Source organism: Vollenhovia emeryi, unplaced genomic scaffold, assembly GCF_000949405.1.
Source record: "Vollenhovia emeryi isolate VEMERY1.0 unplaced genomic scaffold, V.emery_V1.0 DF939222.1, whole genome shotgun sequence".
NCBI classification, from domain to species: Eukaryota; Metazoa; Arthropoda; class Insecta; order Hymenoptera; family Formicidae; genus Vollenhovia; species Vollenhovia emeryi.
Window position 1 is genome coordinate 342,444 of NW_011967144.1, and position 21,525 is coordinate 363,968.

General features: G+C 48.8%; 1 protein-coding gene across 2 annotated transcripts in view; it reads right to left on the reverse strand.

The window, feature by feature from the left end:
* Positions 1–21,525, reverse strand: part of LOC105560770 (protein bric-a-brac 2-like) — a 303,865-nt gene that overhangs the window by 22,063 nt on the left and 260,277 nt on the right. For both annotated transcript variants that reach the window (XM_012010164.1, XM_012010165.1), the window contains exon 2: positions 1,930–1,987. In XM_012010164.1, coding sequence (XP_011865554.1) covers positions 1,930–1,987 — 58 coding nt within the window. The remainder of the gene's footprint in view (positions 1–1,929; positions 1,988–21,525) is intronic.

The following is a 21,525-nucleotide window of genomic DNA, read 5'->3' on the forward strand; positions in this document are numbered from 1 at the left end:
CGTTAAGAGAAGCAAACAGCCGGCGGCGGCGGCGGCCGCGTCTCATGGGAAGTCAAGGAGTAATCGAAGAAAATGATTTAAGCGAGCCGAGAGGGGGATACGCGCCTACGCACGCATTCGGCGTACGCTTAAACACGCACGCTCGCACGCACGCACGCACGCACGCACGCACGCACGCACGCACGATACCGGGGATCAATTCGAGACGCATATTGCGACGTTTATGCGTGTTTATGCGCGTTTACGTTTCGAGCGAGCGTACTGCGGCAAATCAGAGCTCGGAGACGAAGAGTACGGCTGAGAAAATTATTTAACACGCCTTTGCACAGCGGTTGGGGTCACCGTAGAACATTTCTTCTGCGAATTATAGTGGGGAAAAAAAATTGGAGAAGAAAGCACGCGTCCGCCAAGAATATTTTATCCTCTCCTTTCGAGACCGAAACCGCGAATTATCACGAATGTAAATTACGTGCATTTCTACCTGCGACCTCGAGATGCATAAAGTGAATGTACAAATGCACCTTTCGAGCGCATAGACGTCGATTTCAACGTGCAGATATTTAATTGCACCTGCTGTTGTTCCATTGTGTCCCCCGACTCCTCGCGGGACACGCCGGCGAACAATGTACCGGCGAAGAGTTGAGGGGCCACTGTTTTCCGGTGCGGCATTCGAAGGTTTTACGAAACGGAGGACCAAAGATCCGAAGGGCAGAGTCGCGCGCTCGATGGCGCGCGAGAGCTACGCGTCGAACCTCTCTCGCTCGCGAATCGCGGGCGCGTTATCGCCGCTATTAACCGGCGTCCACCATCCAATCGTCTATCTAAATTGCTTTCTATATTAAAGCAAAACGCATTCCCGCGCTTTATTATTGCCGGGCCCGCGCTCACGTTCCAACCCTCTATCGTTTATTGCCGTTCGGCCACCACCTTCGGCTCCGGCATTCGCGACCTCGCTCTCTCGTGTTGCCACCTTCCGTGATCGTCAACGACGTCGTCGACGACGACGGCCGTGCTTCCGGGAACCTTATCGTCCGTGCGAGGAACATTTAGAAAGGGAGTGAGGGCGAGCAGCAACGAGATATCGATCTACGAATAGCGACAGATGTTTCCCATCCCCGAAGACCGGAGGTCGAGAGCACGAACGGGCGACGAGCCCGTCGTTTCTAGGACGAGGCTCGTCACGTACGTGGCTGATGATTCGACCGGATGAGCAACGTGACCGTGAACTTGAAAATGGAGCGAGGCTGATCGGACGACGGTCCCACGGGAGGGATGCTCGAGAGAGGGTAGGGAATCTCCACTCGAACTCGGGAGGGATGATCGGTCGTTGCGCCGCTACTTACTACGGAAACCGATCGTCGGGATTCGTGCGACAGGTATAAGCGGGCGGATGATGCGACAGATATTGCAGGAGAGAAATGTCAAGTCTTTTTAAAACGTGTCGCGAAACAGACTATACGGGGTGTCTTCGGCCAATCGTACTTCCCTTTAACGATAGGCGCCGCGTAAGCGATTGTAAAACTAGACATAGAGAAAAGTATGTGCGGCAGTAATGGTAAGAGGAAAGCGATATCGCGAGTTGCGCATTTCGTGACTTGGCTTGTCCGTCGCGTTTCCCCGGTGAAACCCCGTCGGCTTTCTTTGATACTCGAGCTGAACAATTTTCAGACGACATCCCGGAAAATGGTAATTACGATTTCGTTTCTTCGCGATAAAAATTTTCATCTCGGCAAATCTATCGCTGAAAGAAAGTACGGGGACACCCTGTGCATAGAGATAGGTGACCAGACGTTGTTTTGCGTGTGTGCGTTTGCCTAACGTGGAAGGCTTCCACGTTACGTCCGGCCGGGGGGCCGTGTCGAGAGGGCGATTATCTCCTGAAACGTATCGAAACGAGACGAAGAGGAGAAAAACGAAAGCGGGACTCACCTGCTATACTGGAGGTGGAGGCACCGAGCCAAGCGTGGGACGACTCCAACAACTTGGCCTGAAACAGAAAAGGTCGGTCGGTCAGACGTCAGTGTGCTGGAAACAGCGATTAGCGGCGATTTAACGGCCGGTTGGGAAAACGACTTAATCTTTTATCCGAGCAATCTTCTTTTCTAACCGGAAGCAAAACGAGAGCTCCGCCGGGATAATTATTTAATCGAAACGAGTCCGCGGGAGAAGGACAGTTGAAGTATTTTAATCCCCATCGGTACCACCCGGCACTGCGCAAAACACGGCCGTTTAGCCTTTATTGCAACTTGTGTAATAAAGAATATAGAGGAAAGTCCCCTATTATGAGACAGGCTCTTAATATGAGATAGCGGAGTTTCGTAAAATTAATACGCGTCATCTGTTGGTTCCACCACGAATTTATTGCCCTTGGAGTGACAATCTCCGTTTAGCGGAAAATTGATCGTTAGATCGTGTAATCGTTGCGAAAAGAGATTTGCGATTGAATTTGGACGTTAAAAACCTACTATCTCATATTAAAATCCTATCTCATAATGGACGACTTTCCTCTGTATATTTTTTAACTTATAAATCGGATCGCGGCCCAAGAAATGTATCGATTGTCGAATCGCTTGGTTTCATAATGTCGTTTCTTAAACAAATAACATGTTAATAATAACAATCAGATAGGGACAAATGCGACACAAAAAAGATTTAGACCCGGTTGCACCGACGTCACGGAACTTTAACTTTAATTCACCCTGCGTCTCTTTTTACCGTTCCCCTGGGAAAGAGACAAGGAGCAAATTGAGCCAAGGTTAAAGTTAAGCGACGTTGGTGCAACCGGACCTCGATCAGCGTCGATAAGATAGGAGACGGAATTAAAAACGTCAATTATCGACATTTTTAGTTTCAAGTTCGACTCGGTCCGAGAAATGTATAGCCAGTCAATTTGCAACTTTTACGAAAAAGCAGCAATTTTATTAGCTACACATTGCTCAGACCGAGATTTTGGATCGAATTCTAGCATCAACGCCGTGGCTTTACTGACAATCTGACAGATGTTTGGCAGCGACCACCTTGGGTTTCTGGACTTGCGTTTATTATAAGTGATCTTTTTTTCGAGACTATTAATCTTAGTTCTAATTGCACGATATTGTTCTTATATGTTGTCCCTAGAGTATGCTGGTCTCATTTGGCATACATTTATTGTAGAATTCTTGTATCGAGCAAATATTGTCGTCACGTGTACCAAAAATTATAATAGTAAAATTTTTAATTTCTTTTCGTTTTTTATATAAAGTCGGCCAGCATAGTCTAGATTTTGCTGCGTACTTTAAATTCCGTAAAAGAGTTTTGCATTTCTATAAAGCCGATTAAAAGATTACTTGCAACAAAGAATGTCGATAAAACAGACGGCTTAAGGATCCCCTCAATCGTTTACAATCAAGTGCGAACGGTGTTCACGAGCTGGGCAGGTTAAATACAATAATTTCGCTCTGGGAGAGCCTTACTTTTTTCCCCCGCAATTGTTTTTTGACGCGAGGCGAGGAGGCGACTTGTCGAAAATTTTCCGGGGGCTGCGAGAGAAAAATCGTGCATACCGGAAACGCGAGGTAATCCGAACTGTTCACCTCGGCCGACAACTTTGCTAATATGCGAGGCTTCCCAAGGGGACTCGTGAGACGGGGGCACCGAAAGCGCAAGACACACGCAAAGTTGGCTCATTTGAAAAGTTTCGCCTCTTCCCCTCGTGCTTTCGAATTTTGCGATTTCTGCAATATCGTAGGCGGGCATGTGCCGTTACGCTTCTTGTACACATTATACTTCCGGCCGGGCCTCTCTTCGGCCTGACTTTTCAAATTAATTCCTAAGGGTCGCGCTCGATCGCCGCTCGAATCCTTCTACCCTATTTCTTCCCCCCCCCTTTTTCCCTGCCGTGCGCTCGGCAAAAGTTTCGCAGATCGCGAATTCCGCTCGCGAAGCGGAAGAGCCGAACGTCGCTTTGAGAGACGCTCGCGCGGAAAATGTTCTCGGCCTGCGCCGTCATCCGTCTCGTCCACTAAGGATTGCAGCTTTTATACTGTAGAATTGTAGAATTTATCAAGGCTATTACGGAAGTAAAATGGATTTAAATTATTATAAATGCATTAATCCTTCATACTTGAGTATCGAAGTAGACGCGAACAACTTAAATGCCATTCCACAATGGACGATTTTACAGTATTCTTTTTGATTTCCGAGAACGCGGAAACGTCACTCTCCGCGAGCGCGGAAAGCGCGGTGCACGAGAACCTCGTATTGTGCCGCGGTATATTTAAATTGTTCAAATCTATTCAAATGTGCGCGCTCCCCCCTCGTCGCGCTGCAGTTACCGTAAATCGCGTTTCGGGGTTTCTCGCGGTCATCAGAACGGGAGGGAAGGGCTTTCTACGAGGAAGCGAAAGGCGGCGGCGATGGTGTGCAGCGAAATAACGTCTCCGCCATCGTGACACGAGGGGGATGGCACCGAGCGCTGGCAATTTCGCGAAATAGCCCCGCGTCAATACACGTGCACACGCATCTCTCGGCTAAACCACACAAAGAATTATTGAGCAGCCCGCTCGCTGTTTCCGACGAGCGTCGCTCGAGCTGGAGGAGGACGCATAAGTGAGAGACCAAGAGGGGGAGACGGGAGAAAGAGAAAGAGAAAGAGGAAAAAGGGAGACAGATAGGGCGAAAGAGGGAGAGGGAGGGAGAGAGAGAGAGATTGAGCCTGTGCTCTGCAGTTGTAACTTGGACGCGCAAGTAGTATATCGCGGCGCGTGCATTTTTCATTGTCTCGCGTTCCCCGCGCCGCGCCATGCCGCGCTCTGCGGTGCAGCTCGCGGAATACACCGTGCAGAGTGCATACGCGACGTGCCGGTTGACGTGTGCATTGACGAGAAAATTGCGAGCGTCCCTGTATATCGCGGTCGCCCACCCCCGGCTGCGTCCTCTCTCTTTCCCCTTTTCCGCATTTTTTCCCCGTCTTTCCCCCCTTCACGCCCCTCTTCTTTTTTTCAGGCCGTCCCTTTCAGGTCGTTCTTACGTCCCGCTCGGAATGCATAACGCCCGTCCGAGTGCCTTTCTCTCTTTCTCTCTCTTTCTCGCGGATAATCCCGTTCGACGCGTACGTTGCGACGGGAACGGGACGTGATAGAAGATTTTTGTAATAAAAACATTGCGTATTATACGCGGCCGAGTAATTAAGGGCGAACAGGGATCGCGACGTTCCCCTTTCTCTCTCCCGCCCCAAGAGGGACCCGGACGAAGAACGAGACCAAAACGATCAAACTAGGAAGTGGTGTTCCCACAGCTATCCGGTATATAAAAATTCTTAAAAATACAAAGGAGGGGGGGGGCAACTGTTTATCCCCGTTCACATCTGGGACGTGGCTCACCTCGCGCCTCGGAATATAAATATTTTACCGGCCGTCACTATATTACGGGCAACGTTATACCGAGTCTTTCTTGAACGTCACACTTAAGGGCTTCAGCAAACGAGGAGAAAATCATCTTCGGGGGAGAAAGAGGAAGACGAGGGGGCGGGGAGAAAGGGGAGAGGATAAGCGGCGACGGCGGCGTCTCGACGCGCACAGAGACGGCGTCCGTCGGCGTCATTCAGCAGCAGTCTGCATCTCAATTTGTTTCGACGTGCAGCAGAACAGCCGTGTATATAGTCCGGCTAGTTTCTGTATGATGCATGCCGCTAATGGAAATGAGGCCCCTCTCCCCCCCCTCTCTCTCTCTCTTTCTCTCGTTCCTCCTCCGTCTGTCCTGGACTTCTCTGTCCGGTCCGCGACGCGGTGCGTACGCCCGTCTCCGTCATCCCCTTCGTCTTTCCCTTTCAGCCGCTTTCCTCCCCGCCGTCGGCCGACCGACAGGGAAGACATGAGCCACCCTGGCCGCGGCACCGAGAGGATTCGTGAATTAAATATCGCGCCGAGCTCGTGCGCGATTTTACCCCGCTTGTGAATCTCTCCCCGTTTCTCCCTCTCTCTCTCTCTTGCACGCGCGCGCGCGCGCGCGCCCCCGGAGCTCGTTCTCTCCGTTGCTCCTCGCCTCTCTTCAGCACACGCTCGCTATTAACCGCCTTCAAATTACCGGGCTGACCGCCTTGAATTTTTCACGAACACCGCCGTCGCGGTAACCCGGCCGCACCTCCTTGATCGCGCTGGGATGCGGTCGGGAATTCCGGAAGCTGTTAAGGCTGACGGAATTCCGAAAGACGCGCGCGAACAAATGTCGACGCATCCAGTATCGCGAGATCGTTTTCCTTTCACGCGACCGTCGTGTCGTAAATATGCGTGCATGGCGGAAGTTTCGCGTAATCGCTGCGTTAAGGCCGATTCGGACTAGCAATTGCCGACTCGGATTGGATCGGGATTGGCGACCGACGACTGTCCTCTAGCCAATGAGAGTCGATTAAATCGCTGCTTCGCCCTCATTGGCTACAAGACAATCGCCAATCCCAATTAGCGTCAATTGCTAGTCCGTTTCGGTCTTAAGAATGGCTGAGAGAGAACGAGAGGCGATCAGTCGTTGCTACGTTCACGCGTGAGTCCTATGCGCAAATCTGCTCGACGATCCCTCGGGATTCGCCACGAGATCAGTCTACGACGACGACGACCTCCCGACACCACGGCGTCGAGAATAAAATATCCGGGCTCACGGGATATCGTCGCCGTCGAAGAAAACTTGGGCTATTTTCCAGCGAAACAAGTTACCGGAAAGTTTCGGCCGCGCCTCGAACGAAAGTTCTCGCCTCTCGGACTCGGAAAGAGATTCGCTTCTCGTCTCGCCGCCCGCGCGAGAGCCCGCGCGACGGAGATCCCCGTCGGAGACGCGCGACGGCCCCGTCTGTGTCGGAGTAAACGCGGTATACGCGGAAAATTACACGTTAGACCCGAGTTTCGCGGGCGCGCGGCAAGATGGAACCGGAAACTCGATCCGAAAGAGGAGAAACTTGCCCGAGAGAGAGAGAGAGAGAGAAGCGCGAGCGCTATATCGTTCGCACCGTAATCGTAATTTTTCTAGCCGCTCTTAATCCTTTCCCGAATCGCGGCGAATTTCAACCGAGCCCACGTAAATTATACATATCCCTCGTGCGAGCACGTTTGCGCAATTCGCGGATGGAGGAGGAGCGAGGGGGAGAAACGGGGGTTGAGAACTTTTCCCTTCAATTATGTCCGTATTAATCAGAAAATGGCATTATTTCGCGCTAGCTAGTTTTTGCGCGCGCAAATTAGCATAAATGTAACGTAGTAATAAATGCGATGCTCAATTAATTTTGTAAATATAATCGCTCCGAAGGCGGCGTGTAAAAAGTACCCGTCGCGTTATTACACTATTATTATACTCACTACTGTATTTCGAAAAGGTCTAATACGTCATCGAGGCTTCCCTTCTCCTCCCCCCCCCCGGTTCCCTTTTTTTTCTAACATTAATGGTGTAATATGACATATCACTGACACAACACGCGGCCGGTAATTCGGAATTAAACGCATATTTCATTCTCCTGATAATTCCTGATTTCGTGTTTGATGAACGCTCAAACGAGGAATGCCACACGCGCACAAAGAAATATCACGGGCGTCATTATTAATGTTAGCATTAAATGTTTATTATCACTTCGTTATTTCCGACGAAAAATAATTACCGCTGTGTATCGGGGAGCGCGCCGAATACCCCCCCCCCTCCCCTCAACCCCCCGGGTTTGTGCTTGTCGGTACCGATATTTTATTACATTTGCGCTTCTTTCGCGAGGGACACGCGCTTTTCACCGCGCCGCGCGTCCTCGGAAACACGTAAATAAACATATTGATACAGCTGATTTATCTAATTTGGACGTAATGACATTCCGAATGCAGCAGCCGGCTATTTTATATTAAAGAAATGTAGAATCAATATATGCCATTATGTTAATAATGAACATAAATAACATGTGAAAAACTGCAAAATTGTTGAGACGTGAGTAAGCTCGTTTAAAATGGAACGAGCCCCGGTAAATAAAATAAAACGAATAAAATAAAATCCGTTGGATTATTGCATACGAAATGGCGCTTTTATATTGACAATTTTCAGATAATTGACAAGGAAACAAGGTACAGGCGGTCGAAAAAATTCAATAACTTTTCCACATTTTGTTAGATGCTTCCATGATCTCATTACGATCGAATACAACGTAAAAGCTTGCGGCGAGAGAAATAGGATATCGAAATAGAAAAGGAGAAAGATTACAAATTGCGCGCGCCTCCGCCGGTCCGGTTCGCTTCGCGCCCCTGGCGAAATTTTGTTCGCGTCAATTTATTCGCACGCGATAATTCAAACGTTAACAATGAGACGCAATTAACGATCGCGACAGACGCACCGCTAGGCAGCGGCGAGAAGGAACGAAGGCGCAGGAAAGTACGTCCTCGCCAGGAGGATTTACCCGTCCTCGGAGGGGCGAGGGAGGCCGGGGCGGGCGGGGGGGGGGGAGGGACGAAGGTAGTCGTCGTTACCCGGGGGCTAATTCCTGCAAATATTTGCCGGGCAAGGATATAGGCGTGGGCGAGACGCGGGAGACGGGAAAGGGTGTGGAAGGCGGCGTGGATATAGGCGCAGGATTTCAGTCAACACGACAGGACGAGAACGAGAACGAGGACGAGGACGAGGAGGACGCGACGAGTCGCTACCGACGCCGACGCCGCCGCCGCCGCCGCCGACGACGACGACGATGTCGTCAGCCGCGGTGGCGGAATGCGGCGCCACGGCGAATTTCTAATCAGATTAGCGCGGATTAGCAAAGTTCGTTTGTTCTAATGAAATTCGTCTAAATTAACGTCGAGTGGAGAAAGAGAGAGGGAGGGAGGGGGGAGGGAAGGGGTAGGAGAACGGGGGTGCAGAGGGTGGTCGCGCGACTCTGTCTCCCGGTGTGCCTCCGCCCATAGGCGCCGAACTTTCCAAATTTCATGAATGCTTTACCGTCCGGATATAACGAAGCTCCTCCTCTGTTCGCCGAATAATTTCTGCTTCTTGGTGCGCGCGGCAGTAAAACCACCGCCTTTGCGAGTGTCCCTCTCGCCGTTGTCCGCGACACGATAAAAATCCACGACAGCCCCTAATCGATCCGTCCTCTTCGCGGTTCGAAATCGACGGAGAGACGCAACAAGCATGCGACTCTTCAATCGATCGAATGGAAAATGTAAATTTCAATCTTCTTCGAAACAACGATAAAGTTAAATTATCCACGTACATACAGGAACTCGCGAAACCGATGAAATCGTACTGTTGTTACGAATTTCTTTCGAAAACCTGCGAACGAAGATCCGAGACATCGCGGATATTTGTTTGCTTACGTGTTATTGATATCGAAAGGCAGTTTGTATCGATCGCCCTCTTCGACAGGTGCTCGAAAGCTTCAGTGAGTAATTGTTACGCAGTACATTTGATCGCGAGGGGTAAACCGCCAAGGGCGTCGTTGTGGTGTGCCGATTTGCGACGTTACTGGGCATCACTGGACACCTTTTGGGCATTAGTTTGGACATTGTATAAAGCAAATACAGCAACAACAGTGTTTTCACTGACCATATCTGGCATTTGTAATAGTACAGAAAATTTATTGCGAAAAATATTACCTCAGCCAGGGTTCAAACCTGGACTTCTCTACTCTCTAGACCACTGAGGCATGTGGTAATATTTGTCGCAATAGCAGTGTAAAGAATATGGTATCTTTCTATTTTTCGACTTTTTTAAACTGCGCGCCGAAAATAAATAAGTAATTAGCAGGCACTCTGAGAAAAAAAGACAGCAATCCATCTTGGGGCCCACAATTAGTAATCGAATTAGTTGGATCGTTCGTAACTCTGATCTTTTACGAATTTTACCCCACGTAACAAAAAATCGCAATTAGCTACTCTATCTATATCCAAGGTTTTAAAGTAATTCTCTCAATTAGTTCTGTCATTATTCAGTCACGCAAAATGGGCTGCTAACTGTCTTTTTCTTCCCAGAGCATTGGTGTACACGCACGATTTTGGTGAGCGGTTTATCTCGTCGCGGAGTCACTGTACACGTTTATCCCGCAACGATATTCGGCGCCCCTGTTTCTCCCTCCACCTGTCTTCTACCCCTTTACTTCTTACCTCCGCCCGCTTTTAGCCGCGCGCGTCACCGCCGAATTACGAGACTCCGGTTGATCCTTTTTCCGCGTCGAGCCCTCTCGGCGAGTCCCGGTAAACCGGGTGGGGACGCGCGCGAAGCGAGCGGAACGGGCGCGCTTTCTTTGATTTTACGATAATCATATTTGTCCGGACGATCTCCCGATGTCACGGTACTAACTAATTCCGGTGTCTTTCATGTTCGGTCGGGTAAAGGGGAGAGGAGAAGCAACAAAAAAATGGTAATAATGGACCGCGCGCGGGAATAAAGTAATAAATCGCGCAGATACATTATCCACCGTCGCCGTCGTCGCCTCCGTCGGGAATTCCCTCCCCCCCCCTCCGCCGCCGATCTCGCTATCATTGTGTTATACTAACTAATCCAATACTTTTATCCTCGTCCAGAAAATAATAATCGACGACGTCGGAATAAAGAGATAAATTATACAAGTACACAATATGACATATTTATATTTTCCGGCGCAAAGTATGTTCCGCCGGTCTCGCTTGCATTAATTAACTCGATTCCATTCGCAGAAAGTTGCTCTATGTGCACGTGGAAGAGACACGCGCGCGCGCGCACACACACACGTCCGCGTACTATTGCATTATGTACATAACACGTTCGTATTTATTGTATAAAATATGAAATTAATAAATAAATTCTCGCACTCTCGTGAGCTCGAATCCCGCGTACTTTCGTTCTTGCCCGAGCGACGGCGAAGTAAAAACGTCTCATTTTGCAGACAAGGGGCGGAATGAATTATGTTCTTCATTCGATGCAGTACGGGTCTTGCGAAATGCACCGCGCGTACCAAACGGGGACCGCGCGCGAGTGCGAGAGGGTAGGTGCGAGTGCGCGATGCAAAATTGCGCGAGAGAGAAAGACAGGAGAGGAGAGGGAGAGCGGAAAGAAAGAAAGGGAGAGAGAGATCGGTGGTCCCGTCGCCGCGTGTTAATTGTCATACAAACGCGTCTCTCTCTCTCTCTCTCTCTCTCTCTCTCTCTCGTTCGCTCGCTCAAAAACACGGCCGCCGAGAGAACCGAGCGTGCGCATGTGATCGAGCGGATGCACGCGTGCCCTCGCACGCAAAACCGAGCAAGCAAGTTGAAAAGAGGCGGTGATCAAATGTAGAAATCTTCAATTTTTCGACGAGCGGTAGAAATTATGGACGCTGCTGCGACGCCACATCCGATTTTTAATTTCGACAGATATCTTCGTGATTGTGTCACGGGCTCAGGTCTTGTCCAAGTCCATCCGGAGTATAATTGAGAACTGATTGGAAATCAAGATTCTCAGATCGCTCAGGAATCTACTAATCGTTGACGCGCCGAAGATGAAACAATTCCCGATTTACCTCAGCTTTTATTAAATGCTGACTCGACACGGGTGTTTAATGGCTTTAATAGCGTTAATGGCACGATGAGCGAAAGATACGTGCGAGGGGTATTTTGAGAACCATCCCGGATGTACGAGCATCTCGATTTTTATCCCCGAGACAGCCTCCTTTTCATAACGCAATTTCGAATGCACCGCGCGAGAAACCTGATCGGCAATCCGCTATTTTATTCAACGATTTGATATTTAAACTGTCGCACTTACACCACTTACGTACACGCGGAAACACGCACGCGCGAACGCGCGAGTGAGTGCGAAACGGCGGCGAGCACGAACCCTTGCTCGCGCCCGAATAAATAGATTTATTTATTTACGATAAATTGATGCCGACCGCTCTCGCATTGCCAAGGGAGACACATTGATGGAGACGTGAGAAGGAGAGAGGCTGCAGCTGCAAGTACGGGAGAGAAATATTTATTTAGCGTGGAGAGGCTAGTGATGGCACCGATACCCTCGTGTAGGGCACCGGATATCACACGTTTCCGAAACGTTTCTTTTGAAACTCGAGATTCTCTCGAGATCAAAAGTCAATCGAGATTAAAATCCAACGAAGAGCAAAAATAGATAGTGAAGTCCCTTTGCATAATTTTAAGTACTGTTCAAACATCTTTTTAATTATCATCATGTTCGTTATAAAAAATTGAAGATGTAAAAAATTAGGCGCGCTCCAATCTCTCTCTCTCTCTCTCTGTTAAAAAAATATAATTCTACGTTAATTAATCTTTTCTCGTTCAAACCGACGCGACTGCTTCAGAATTTCCGTGCAAGAAGTATCCAGATGTCATTCACTCGCGCGTTCGCGACGCACGCCGCGATGTCCCCGAGAAAAGGCTCGGCTTGTTCGGAAATCGCGGGCAGGTGTTGCGCCGAGGCGTTGCCATCACTGGAATTGTAATTCGCGCGCGCGAATCCGATTGTTTCGCATTTACACAGCCGGAGTTGTCTGTTGACGCGCGCTCCGTTTATTGGCCGGCGTCATTATCGCTTAACGAATCGTCCAGCGCGGCGGCCGACGACGCTTTTCGGCATCCGGCTTTATTTGCGCGCTCGTTGCGTTCGCATCCGTAGTTAGGGACGCTTTACGATACCCCGTACGATGTTATCGGGTGCATATTGTTAGCGGAGTCGATACGCCGAATCGTTTCGCGTGCCAAAACGATCACTTTCCGGATCGGAGAAAAAGCGACCGTCGGGGGGGGGGGGGATTTTGTTCATTTTAATCGTAACGCGATCGATCCGAGAATTTCCAAAGCCAATCTGCGCCAGGAAGACCGTCGAGATCACCAGAAGTCGTAAACGATAGGTAAAGTCCCCACTTGCTCGCGATAAAAGTTTGGTCCAAGTTCTGCGACGAACTCTGGGGGGAAAAAAGACAGCAACCCATTTTGGGGCCCACAATTAGTAATCGAATTATTTGAATTGTTCGTAACTCTACTCTGGGAAATATTTTGACCGTTGTTTTTTCGTAGTTAAGCAACTTAACATTTCGGCCAGTGCCTCTTAAGTGAAAATTATCTTTGCGCTACTGAATATCGACAGAACTAATTGAGAGAATGGATCGGTGTTACTTAAAAATCTTGAATACTCGTATAGATAGAATTGCGATTTTTAGTTACGCGGAGTGAAATTTCGTAAAAGATTAGAGTTGCGAACAATCCAAATAATTCGATTACTAATTGCGGGCCCCAAAATGGGCCGCTGTCTTATTTTTCCCCCGGAGAATCGCATCGTGGGAATAATCGTAATTCGCGCGAGCTGCCCGCATACGTGGCGAGTGCCGGGAACGACTATTTCCGACTGCGAGAATCCGAGAAAGATTAGGCGCTGGAGTTACGTAAAGCTCGCGAATCGCCTTAGATATATCACGGGCACGCTGTGTACACTTCCCTCTTGCGTTTGTCCTTGGAGGGCGCTCTCCCGGACGGCAAAAAGAACGCTTTTTTCCCTCCCTTTTCTTCCCCCCCGGCTGTTTCTGGCGCGCGCTTTTCGGTCGTGTTGCACTTTTCTCGATGCCACAGGTAGTCACATAGCTATAGAAAAAGCGAGCACTACAACGCGCGCGTGTGTGCTTGGCGCCAACTTGCGTTATTATCGGCACGATAAATCACATATATACGAATGCAACAATAGCAATCTTCGTCGCTTTCCGTTAATAATAATAATCCAACTAATGGAGAAGAAAAAAAAAGAGTTCGTTGGAAAGGTACTCCGTTTCATTAACTAAAATTACATAGGATAATACGTCGAGCATATTTAATAACGTATTTTTAATACAGCGGTAATTATATAAAACTCTAAATTTTAATTGGTTATTAAAAAGACCGTGTATTTAATTCGCTACAATGTAGAAATTATGAGAACATGACGGCGCGGAATAATTATCATTATCATATAATTATTAATGAATAATTATCAAGTAGAATAATTAGAGCAAATTAGAGCCATCCTTTATTGCATTCTGACGGAAGCCTAAACATTAATGCGGGCAATTAGAATTATTCTCACATTTCCGTCACGATAATAATCTAAGGTTTCTTTCGCCGTCTCGCGCGTTAAATTGCTAAATATTAAATAAATATATTATCGAGGGTAGATCGTGAGTACGTTTCGTTTAATATAAAGTGCAAATTATGCGAATGTGACGGCGTGGAATAATTATTACTCTATTACGAAGAACAAATTAAATTCCTTGTTGCTCGAATAGAAATCTAGAGTTACGCAGTTCAATGTAATTACAATTTTTCATCGCATAATATCCCATTTTATTATATTAAAATATTATTAACGATACCAGCAAAAGAACTAGTAGGTACTTCGTAATTGCCGTAAATCGTTAAAATGCGATTAAAACTTTGCTGCTTTTCCCCTTTTCCGAAATATTAAGTCGTTCTATTCCAAATAGCGAGTAATGTTAAATAAATGTACGATCGGCCGCGCATGTAAACGTACGTTGCGACTTGGCGTCACGGCGGAGTAAGATTGTCTTAATTGCGCGTCTCGAGATGCTCTGCGTCCACAAATTGAGGAAAGAAAAGAGTCGGCGCGTTATCGCGCACCGGCCGCGTCGGTTCCTGACATAATGAATTTTTTATTCGATCCGATACCAATCGCGGACACGCGAAAGGGTTGTTACTACTGTGACGGGGCGCGAAAGCCTAAATAGTTTACGAGCGATGCGCGCCGATTAGCGTTTCCTTCCGTCTCGCGCTATCTCGCGCGACTGATAATAATGGCGCCGCCGCCGCCGACGTGTATGCACAATTCGCGATACGTGTGAGAACTGATGAGCAAAACAACCCCGTCGCTGTTATTGCCAGGGGCGGGTCTCTGGCAACATTTTCCTCTCCGCCACTCCGAAAATTCCCGCGGAGATCGCGAGATGGAAAACCGCGGGCCCCGATTTGAAAATCTTCCGCGCTCAGTTTTTCTCAATTAAAGCACTTTATTCCGCATTCGTTCCGCCTATTCTCCCCCCGCGGACACTCGGTGTATATTTATTAAACGTTAAAAGCGAAAATATCAATATCGGAAAGTGTTGGCGGCACCTCCGCAGTTCATGCCGGCCGGGCGAACCATTTCGGACTGTAAAATGCAGCACGCGAGGACCCTCTCCTGGCAACCTGTGGCGCCGTTTCGAGCAAAACGAAGAGCGAAACGAACCACCCTTCCTGCCGAGAGGGGGATCCCGGCGGCACCGGGTGGAAAGAGGACGAAGGTAGTGACGTTGTAAACGCCGAGCGTTCCGTGAATGTAATAACGCGACGCGGCTTTTTCGCCGCCGCGAATTTGAGGATTCGTGCTCGAGGGATAGAAAGGATCTAGGACTCGTCGACGCGCTCCCATTTGACTCGGTGTCAGAGACTCGCCCTTTTGTTTCCGGCAATTTTCTCCCGTCGCCGCCGCCGCCGCCGCCGCCGCCGCGCTTTGCGGCCTGTCACTCATAGCCGTACAATTGAAAATCCTCGATTCCTTCCTCTTTTCGCGACCGCATAATAGAATATAATATCTCCTTTTCGCCAGCAGACAAAAAAGTCGAATTAGCATAACATTAATTATTTTAATTGTAGTTTTTTGCGCGGGCTACGAAACGAGGGTAGAAAAAAAGGGAGATATAAGCGGGGATGAATTTTTATGTGGCTACGCAGAGGGGTCGATTAAAATTGAAGGAATAAAACCGCGCTCTATATAAAACTACCACTATTCTTTGCAACAATAGCAGTATTACGTCCGTGTAATATGTACTTCATACGCGACGGCCAGGAGGCTTCTTCAAAAAAGAACACGTTCTCCTTCTCGAGCATGGTCATTTTTATGCCGTTAATAAAATATTCTCTTTTATTCCCTTCCTTCGTCGATGTAAATCTTTCTTCTCGCATTTATTCTGCCTTTTCACGTGCTTGTAATTCTCCACATCGACCGATGGGAAAATCGTAGCCCCGGCGCGTGGTTTCTTTTGTGTTCCGCAGTTGATTATTCCAGAATTGTTAATGCGCTATCCGCGAAAAAAAAAAGAAAGAAACGCGGAACAATTGGAAGGGCGAAGGATCAATTTTCTTTATTTTCGTACCAAGAAGCGCGCGCGGGGGAGGCCTTTATCCGTTTTGCAAATGAGAATCATTACGTGCGCCCTTCCGTTACGGAAGATCTCACGTCAGGTTTCATTTTCCGAAATGCCCTCGAATCTTCAATTCCCCGGTTCCTCGGCAGCGACCGAGCGCATTGTTAAAACTGTGCGAGCCGAGGTCACGTCCGCGCCAAGTTTCGAATTTTGTCCAACTTACGGATCGTCGAACTTTCCGTGTCGGCCCGTGTTCGGCTTAACGCGGATCTTACGAGACTCGCGGGACCCGCGATGCACGTCTGTCCGACTATCGACCCATCTATTCTTAACTAATCGTACTCTCCGTGGCACTTCGAATCGCGGCTCACGGACAATTCCGACGTTCGCGATTCAGGGACGACGGGGGAGTTTCAAGGTGAGCGCCGACGGCGGGTCCGTATATTTGTATTTCAGCTGCAAGAACCTCTCTTCCCTTTCTTCCGTCCCTTCCTACTCCTCCAGTCCTCCGAATATCCTCCTCCTGCTCCTCCTCCTCCTCCTCCCTCAGCCCTCCCGTCGAGAGAACAAGGCTCTTCGGTATAAATACTTCGCACTGTGTATTATTTCAATAGAGTTGAGTGGCCTCTCGATCCGGCCGAAATTACCCCGTAATCCAAATCGACGACGACTTCACGGGCACCGTCCTTGTACCATTAGGGTACAAAGACCCCAGCCGCCGTCGCTTCGGCATTCCAGCTTCGCGAATTTAAGCGATCATTCTTTCACGATTAAGCTGTATAAATTGCAATCAATCTGAAAAACCTATAAACGAGTTTGTATTAATGGAATTAACGCGGATCGAATTCCAGATAAATTCATTAAAAATCTAGTGTATTATTAAAGCCGGATGTAAGAATGCCCGAAAACGAATTGCGCTATTAATTGCGGCAACTGTCAATTCTCGTGACACCGCATCTATGCAATTTTACGATGCGCCGTAACAAATGACATTTGCACGAGAACGATGCGAAGCCGTCTTTAAAAAAAAAACTCACAAGAATTCATAATACACGTGTCGGAGAACGTTTTCAGGCTTCCTTTCTAAATTTAATATTTTTGAGTCGTCGCCGTTCCCTATTTTGTGTTGTCAATATATATTAATCTCGAGCGTAACGCGCGAGTATCGAGTGATTATTATACTGATCGATAGCAGCCGTCTGGGAGGTTTCTTCATGAAAGAGAAATTAATTTAAGGAATTATCTTAAATTTTAATCCCGCGAGAGTGTCTCTGTATTATTAGACGAGTCCTTCATTCTAAGGCGACGTAAGTCACATTTTGCACATCGCATAAAAATAGACGCAAATTGAATAAATCGTCACATAACTATATCTTATTTAATTTAAGTTTAATGCCTTTTCGCGCAAACTGATTTGCGCCATTTTCAAGATAAATGGCCCGCGATAAATTTTATATAAGATTTAATTTCTGGCCTAGATCAAGGACCTTATTAGACCGCGGGCTCATATTATTTTCACACGCAAAATCAACAGACCGAACGTCAGATGAATGAATTAAAAATCGCCGTCATAACATCTCGGTCTCGGCCTGTAATTAAAGTTATCATTCTTAAATCAAGCGATGAATTGAATTTTCCAAGAAATGAAGAAACTTCCATGTGTATTTTTATGAAATATATGTGATGACTAAAATATTATTATTGGAGATATTATAATGAGAAGAGAAGATTATAATCACAGGGTGAATAATTTCTCCTGTTGGAATCATCTGTTCCGCGAAAATACACGTTTGTTTGTCTAGTTGTACCACCAACTTTTTTTCTCGAGTAAAAACAGGAGTATAGAATTTTGCAAATGTCTAGGAAAAAGTATTCAAAATTGCTGTGTAAGGTCTCTTTTGGAAATAGAAACGTTTCACGGGAAAAAACAATGTAGCTGCTGTAGCTAAAACTTAGCAAAATAGGGACAGCTAATATTTTAGTTGTGATAGCTCAATATTTTGCTACTGTGCCTATTGTATTAGGTGCGGTTTGCTGTCGTAGCAAAATATTGAGCTATCACAACTAAAAATATTAGCTGTCCCTATTTTGCTAAGTTTTAGCTACAGCAGCTACATTGTTCTTTCCGTGTTCCAATTTATCTCTGCATGTTGCAGAGAGATCACGCAACAGTCTTTTTAACCAACGAGATAGAAAGAGAAACAAATAGAGAAAGGGAAAATAGGGGTGGGGAGAGAGAGAGAGAGAGAGGGAGAAATGGGGGAATAGCAGGATTCCCGACGAATTTCGAGAGCCGTGATCTATCGCACCAATAGATTGTCCTTCCGTAGTTTAATATATAAGGAATGGATTATCCCTTGAATAATGTTCCAGGCCGCAGCGCGCGGCGCAGAGACACACACCCGTGCGTGCGTACGTGCGTGCGTGCGTGCATGCGTGCATAGTGCCTAGTGCCTCATGCACGATGCAGTTTCGGGGCGTGTTCGGCGGGTAGGGTTAGGAATAGGGGATGGAAATGCCGGGGAAAGAGAACGAGGGGGAGGGACAGAGAGAGAGAGAGAGAGAGAGAGATAGAGAGAGAGAGAGAGAGAGAGGAGAGAGGAGAGACGGGCAAGGCTAGCGCGATGTTAGCTCGTATGTAGATAGAGTGCTGAACTATGTATTAGAGTCGTGTACCTTCCGCGCGTAGATATACCGGGGTTTGTATAGTGCAAGATTTGCCGTCGGCGGCCGACGACCGACCGGTGCGCAACTGGAAATTCTGCACAACGGGTGCTCCCGAAATTCGCGCTCTCGATCACGACGAAGCGGTGCTTTACGAGAGCCCCCCCCCCGCGCGCGTCGCGGGGCGCGAGCGGGCGGGCGGGCGAGCGAGTGCATCAGGATTAAACGACATCTCGCCTACGGCGGGCGCGACGATTCTAATAAATTTCGCCGCGGGATTTCTCGTCTCGATCGTCCCCGCGCAAACGTATCGCGCGTACATGCTTTACGCACGCCGATAAATATCGCGGACTCGCGCGTCCCTCCGGGTTTGCTCTACAATAGCCTGTTCGCCAGTGGGAAGGGGGGGGGGGAGGGCGCGCGATGGGGTCCCCGGCTTGTTTAGCAGTTTGTTTAAGGTAGATCCCTCTTCGGGGCTTTACGTCCCGTTATCCACTCGCGCCCCGCCGTGGTTTGTCCACTGGTTTTTTCACAAATTTCTGTACACACCCCGTCGGTTTTTCCAACTTTCCAGATTTCGCGAAAATCTTCGGGCTCCCTCGAATCCAGATTTCCCAGGGCTTGAGCCTCGGGTTCTCGCACTTTCCAATTCTTCCAGAGATTGTAGAGCGACGTGCATCTTCAATTCATTTAATTTCCACTTGTAGACTCGCGCCTCTCTGAAAGAAGGGGAAGGTGGGAACCGCGGAAAAATGAACGGCGAAAGCGGAGGGAGATCGTTCGCCGCGAGGCGGACGAGAAAGAGAAGGAATAAGGAGTGAACGACCGTAAACCTTAAATTTACGAAGTGATATACACGCCAAACATCCGGCAGATATTTAAACTCCGCTAAACTCAACAATAACGCGCATCGGCTATTTCGAGGCACGTCCGCGGTTCTCCGCGCGCCGCTCCATAACGGCGTCGGAGAATTTTTTTTATCTTCCGATATTTCATACTCGCGGCTTTATCAAGATTTTATCGCGAGTGTCTTGAAGTTTGCGTTTCCCTCAAAAATCCATATTTTCTTCATTTACGAGGGGGGGGGGGGGGGGAAATGGCGCCGCGGAGTCTTGTCGAGGAAGACACGGGATCGGGATTAAATATTGAATTATTTAACGCCGCGGTAATAATAACCACGGCGCCCGTACGCGTGATTGAATATACTCGCTAATCATAATAACGTATACCGCTGATAATATCGCAGGTAAAAATTGCAATACGAACGCCCCCTCGTTCCCCTCCGCGTAGACTACAATAGAGAATCGCCCGCGGATCTAGTTGATAAATTATTCCCCCATGATTCTCCCCGTGATTAGATGCACCGTCGAAAGCAGGCACGCATCGACGCAGATACGTGTACGAAAGGAAGATCGATCGATAGCCGGTGCTCGGTGCTCGGCACCGCGGGGACTCGATAAGATTCGACGCTGACATTGGCGGCGCGGGCGCAAGTTCGGGACCTTCGGCCACGCGCGGCCAATCCCGCGCGCGGCACGTGGCCGCATCCTGCCCAATTCGAGGACTGGCGGACAATTAACGATTCTAATTCGGGCCGATTAAAAGCGGGACGTGCACAGCCGGATTACGATGTCGGCCGCGCGATTTAATTTAGCGCGGCCGTCGCTGCCGCCGCCGCCGTCGCCGCCGTCGCCGCCGCCGGCACGATTGAATCCGAATGGATTCCGGGTGCGACTTGATTGGATTAATGCGCCCGATTAATTCGACGAAAACTAATTCGCCGCAGCCGAGCATGCCCGAATCCGTCCCGCGTAACCGGATCCTCGCGGCGGGCCGATCGATGGGTAAGAAGCTGCTAGACGACGCGGCGTCGGTGTCTTCTCGCCAAGGGAATTAACGAGTCAAACGATTAAAAATTTCGCGCGCTATACTATTAAGTCGGCGAGATTGGATTTGGAAAATTGTACGCGGAGCGGGGAGACTCGGGCAAGATCGGGCGCGATAAAATAAGATAAGATAAGGCGTTTCGCATCGGGATTAATCTCTTGTCACGCGTCGACGATATCGGCGCGTTTAATACCTAACGAGTCGTCGCGATCGAGCGCGGCTACGGCGAGCAACGAGGCGTACGAGAGCGCTTCGATCCGCGGTCGTCGTCCGGCGGGGGGAGAGAGAGAGAAAAAAAGAGGGGAAAAAATCCAGCGTCGCGAGCGAGAGCGACTGCATTTTTCATGGACAGGGTTAAGACGGCGGGCAAGTTGACGAACACCAACCCCGGCCGCGCCGCAAGGGAGGCAGAGGGGGTTGTATTTCTGGAGGGCTATAGAGCCCCGGCCGCCGCGGCTCATCCACGTAGCCCGCGCGACTTCGCCAAGTGCTTTCCGAATTATTATACCCATTATTTGCAGTCTAGAATCGCAAAACTGCCGGGGCTTCATTATTAATCCCGGCGAGACAGATGCATCTGTTCGTTCACGAGGGGGCGGGGCAGGGGGAGAGGGGTGGATTTCTAAATTCGAGGACATTGCCCTTTTCACGCCGTCGCAACATGCATATATATATATATATATACACATTTTTTATTTTTTAGGGAAATGAACGGCGCGCGATTGAACACGTCCGCCGAACAAGAGCGACGAATCGGCGACTAATTTTTCCTACACGTATCTATGCACACGTTCGCGCACGACGATGCGTGTTGCAATCGGGTATCGTGCAACAAGTATCGCGCGTTCTATTCCGCGGCTCCTCCGCTCAGGCGCGCTCGCGGTCTGCTCGAGTCCGCGACTTGAGCACTCTCGGGG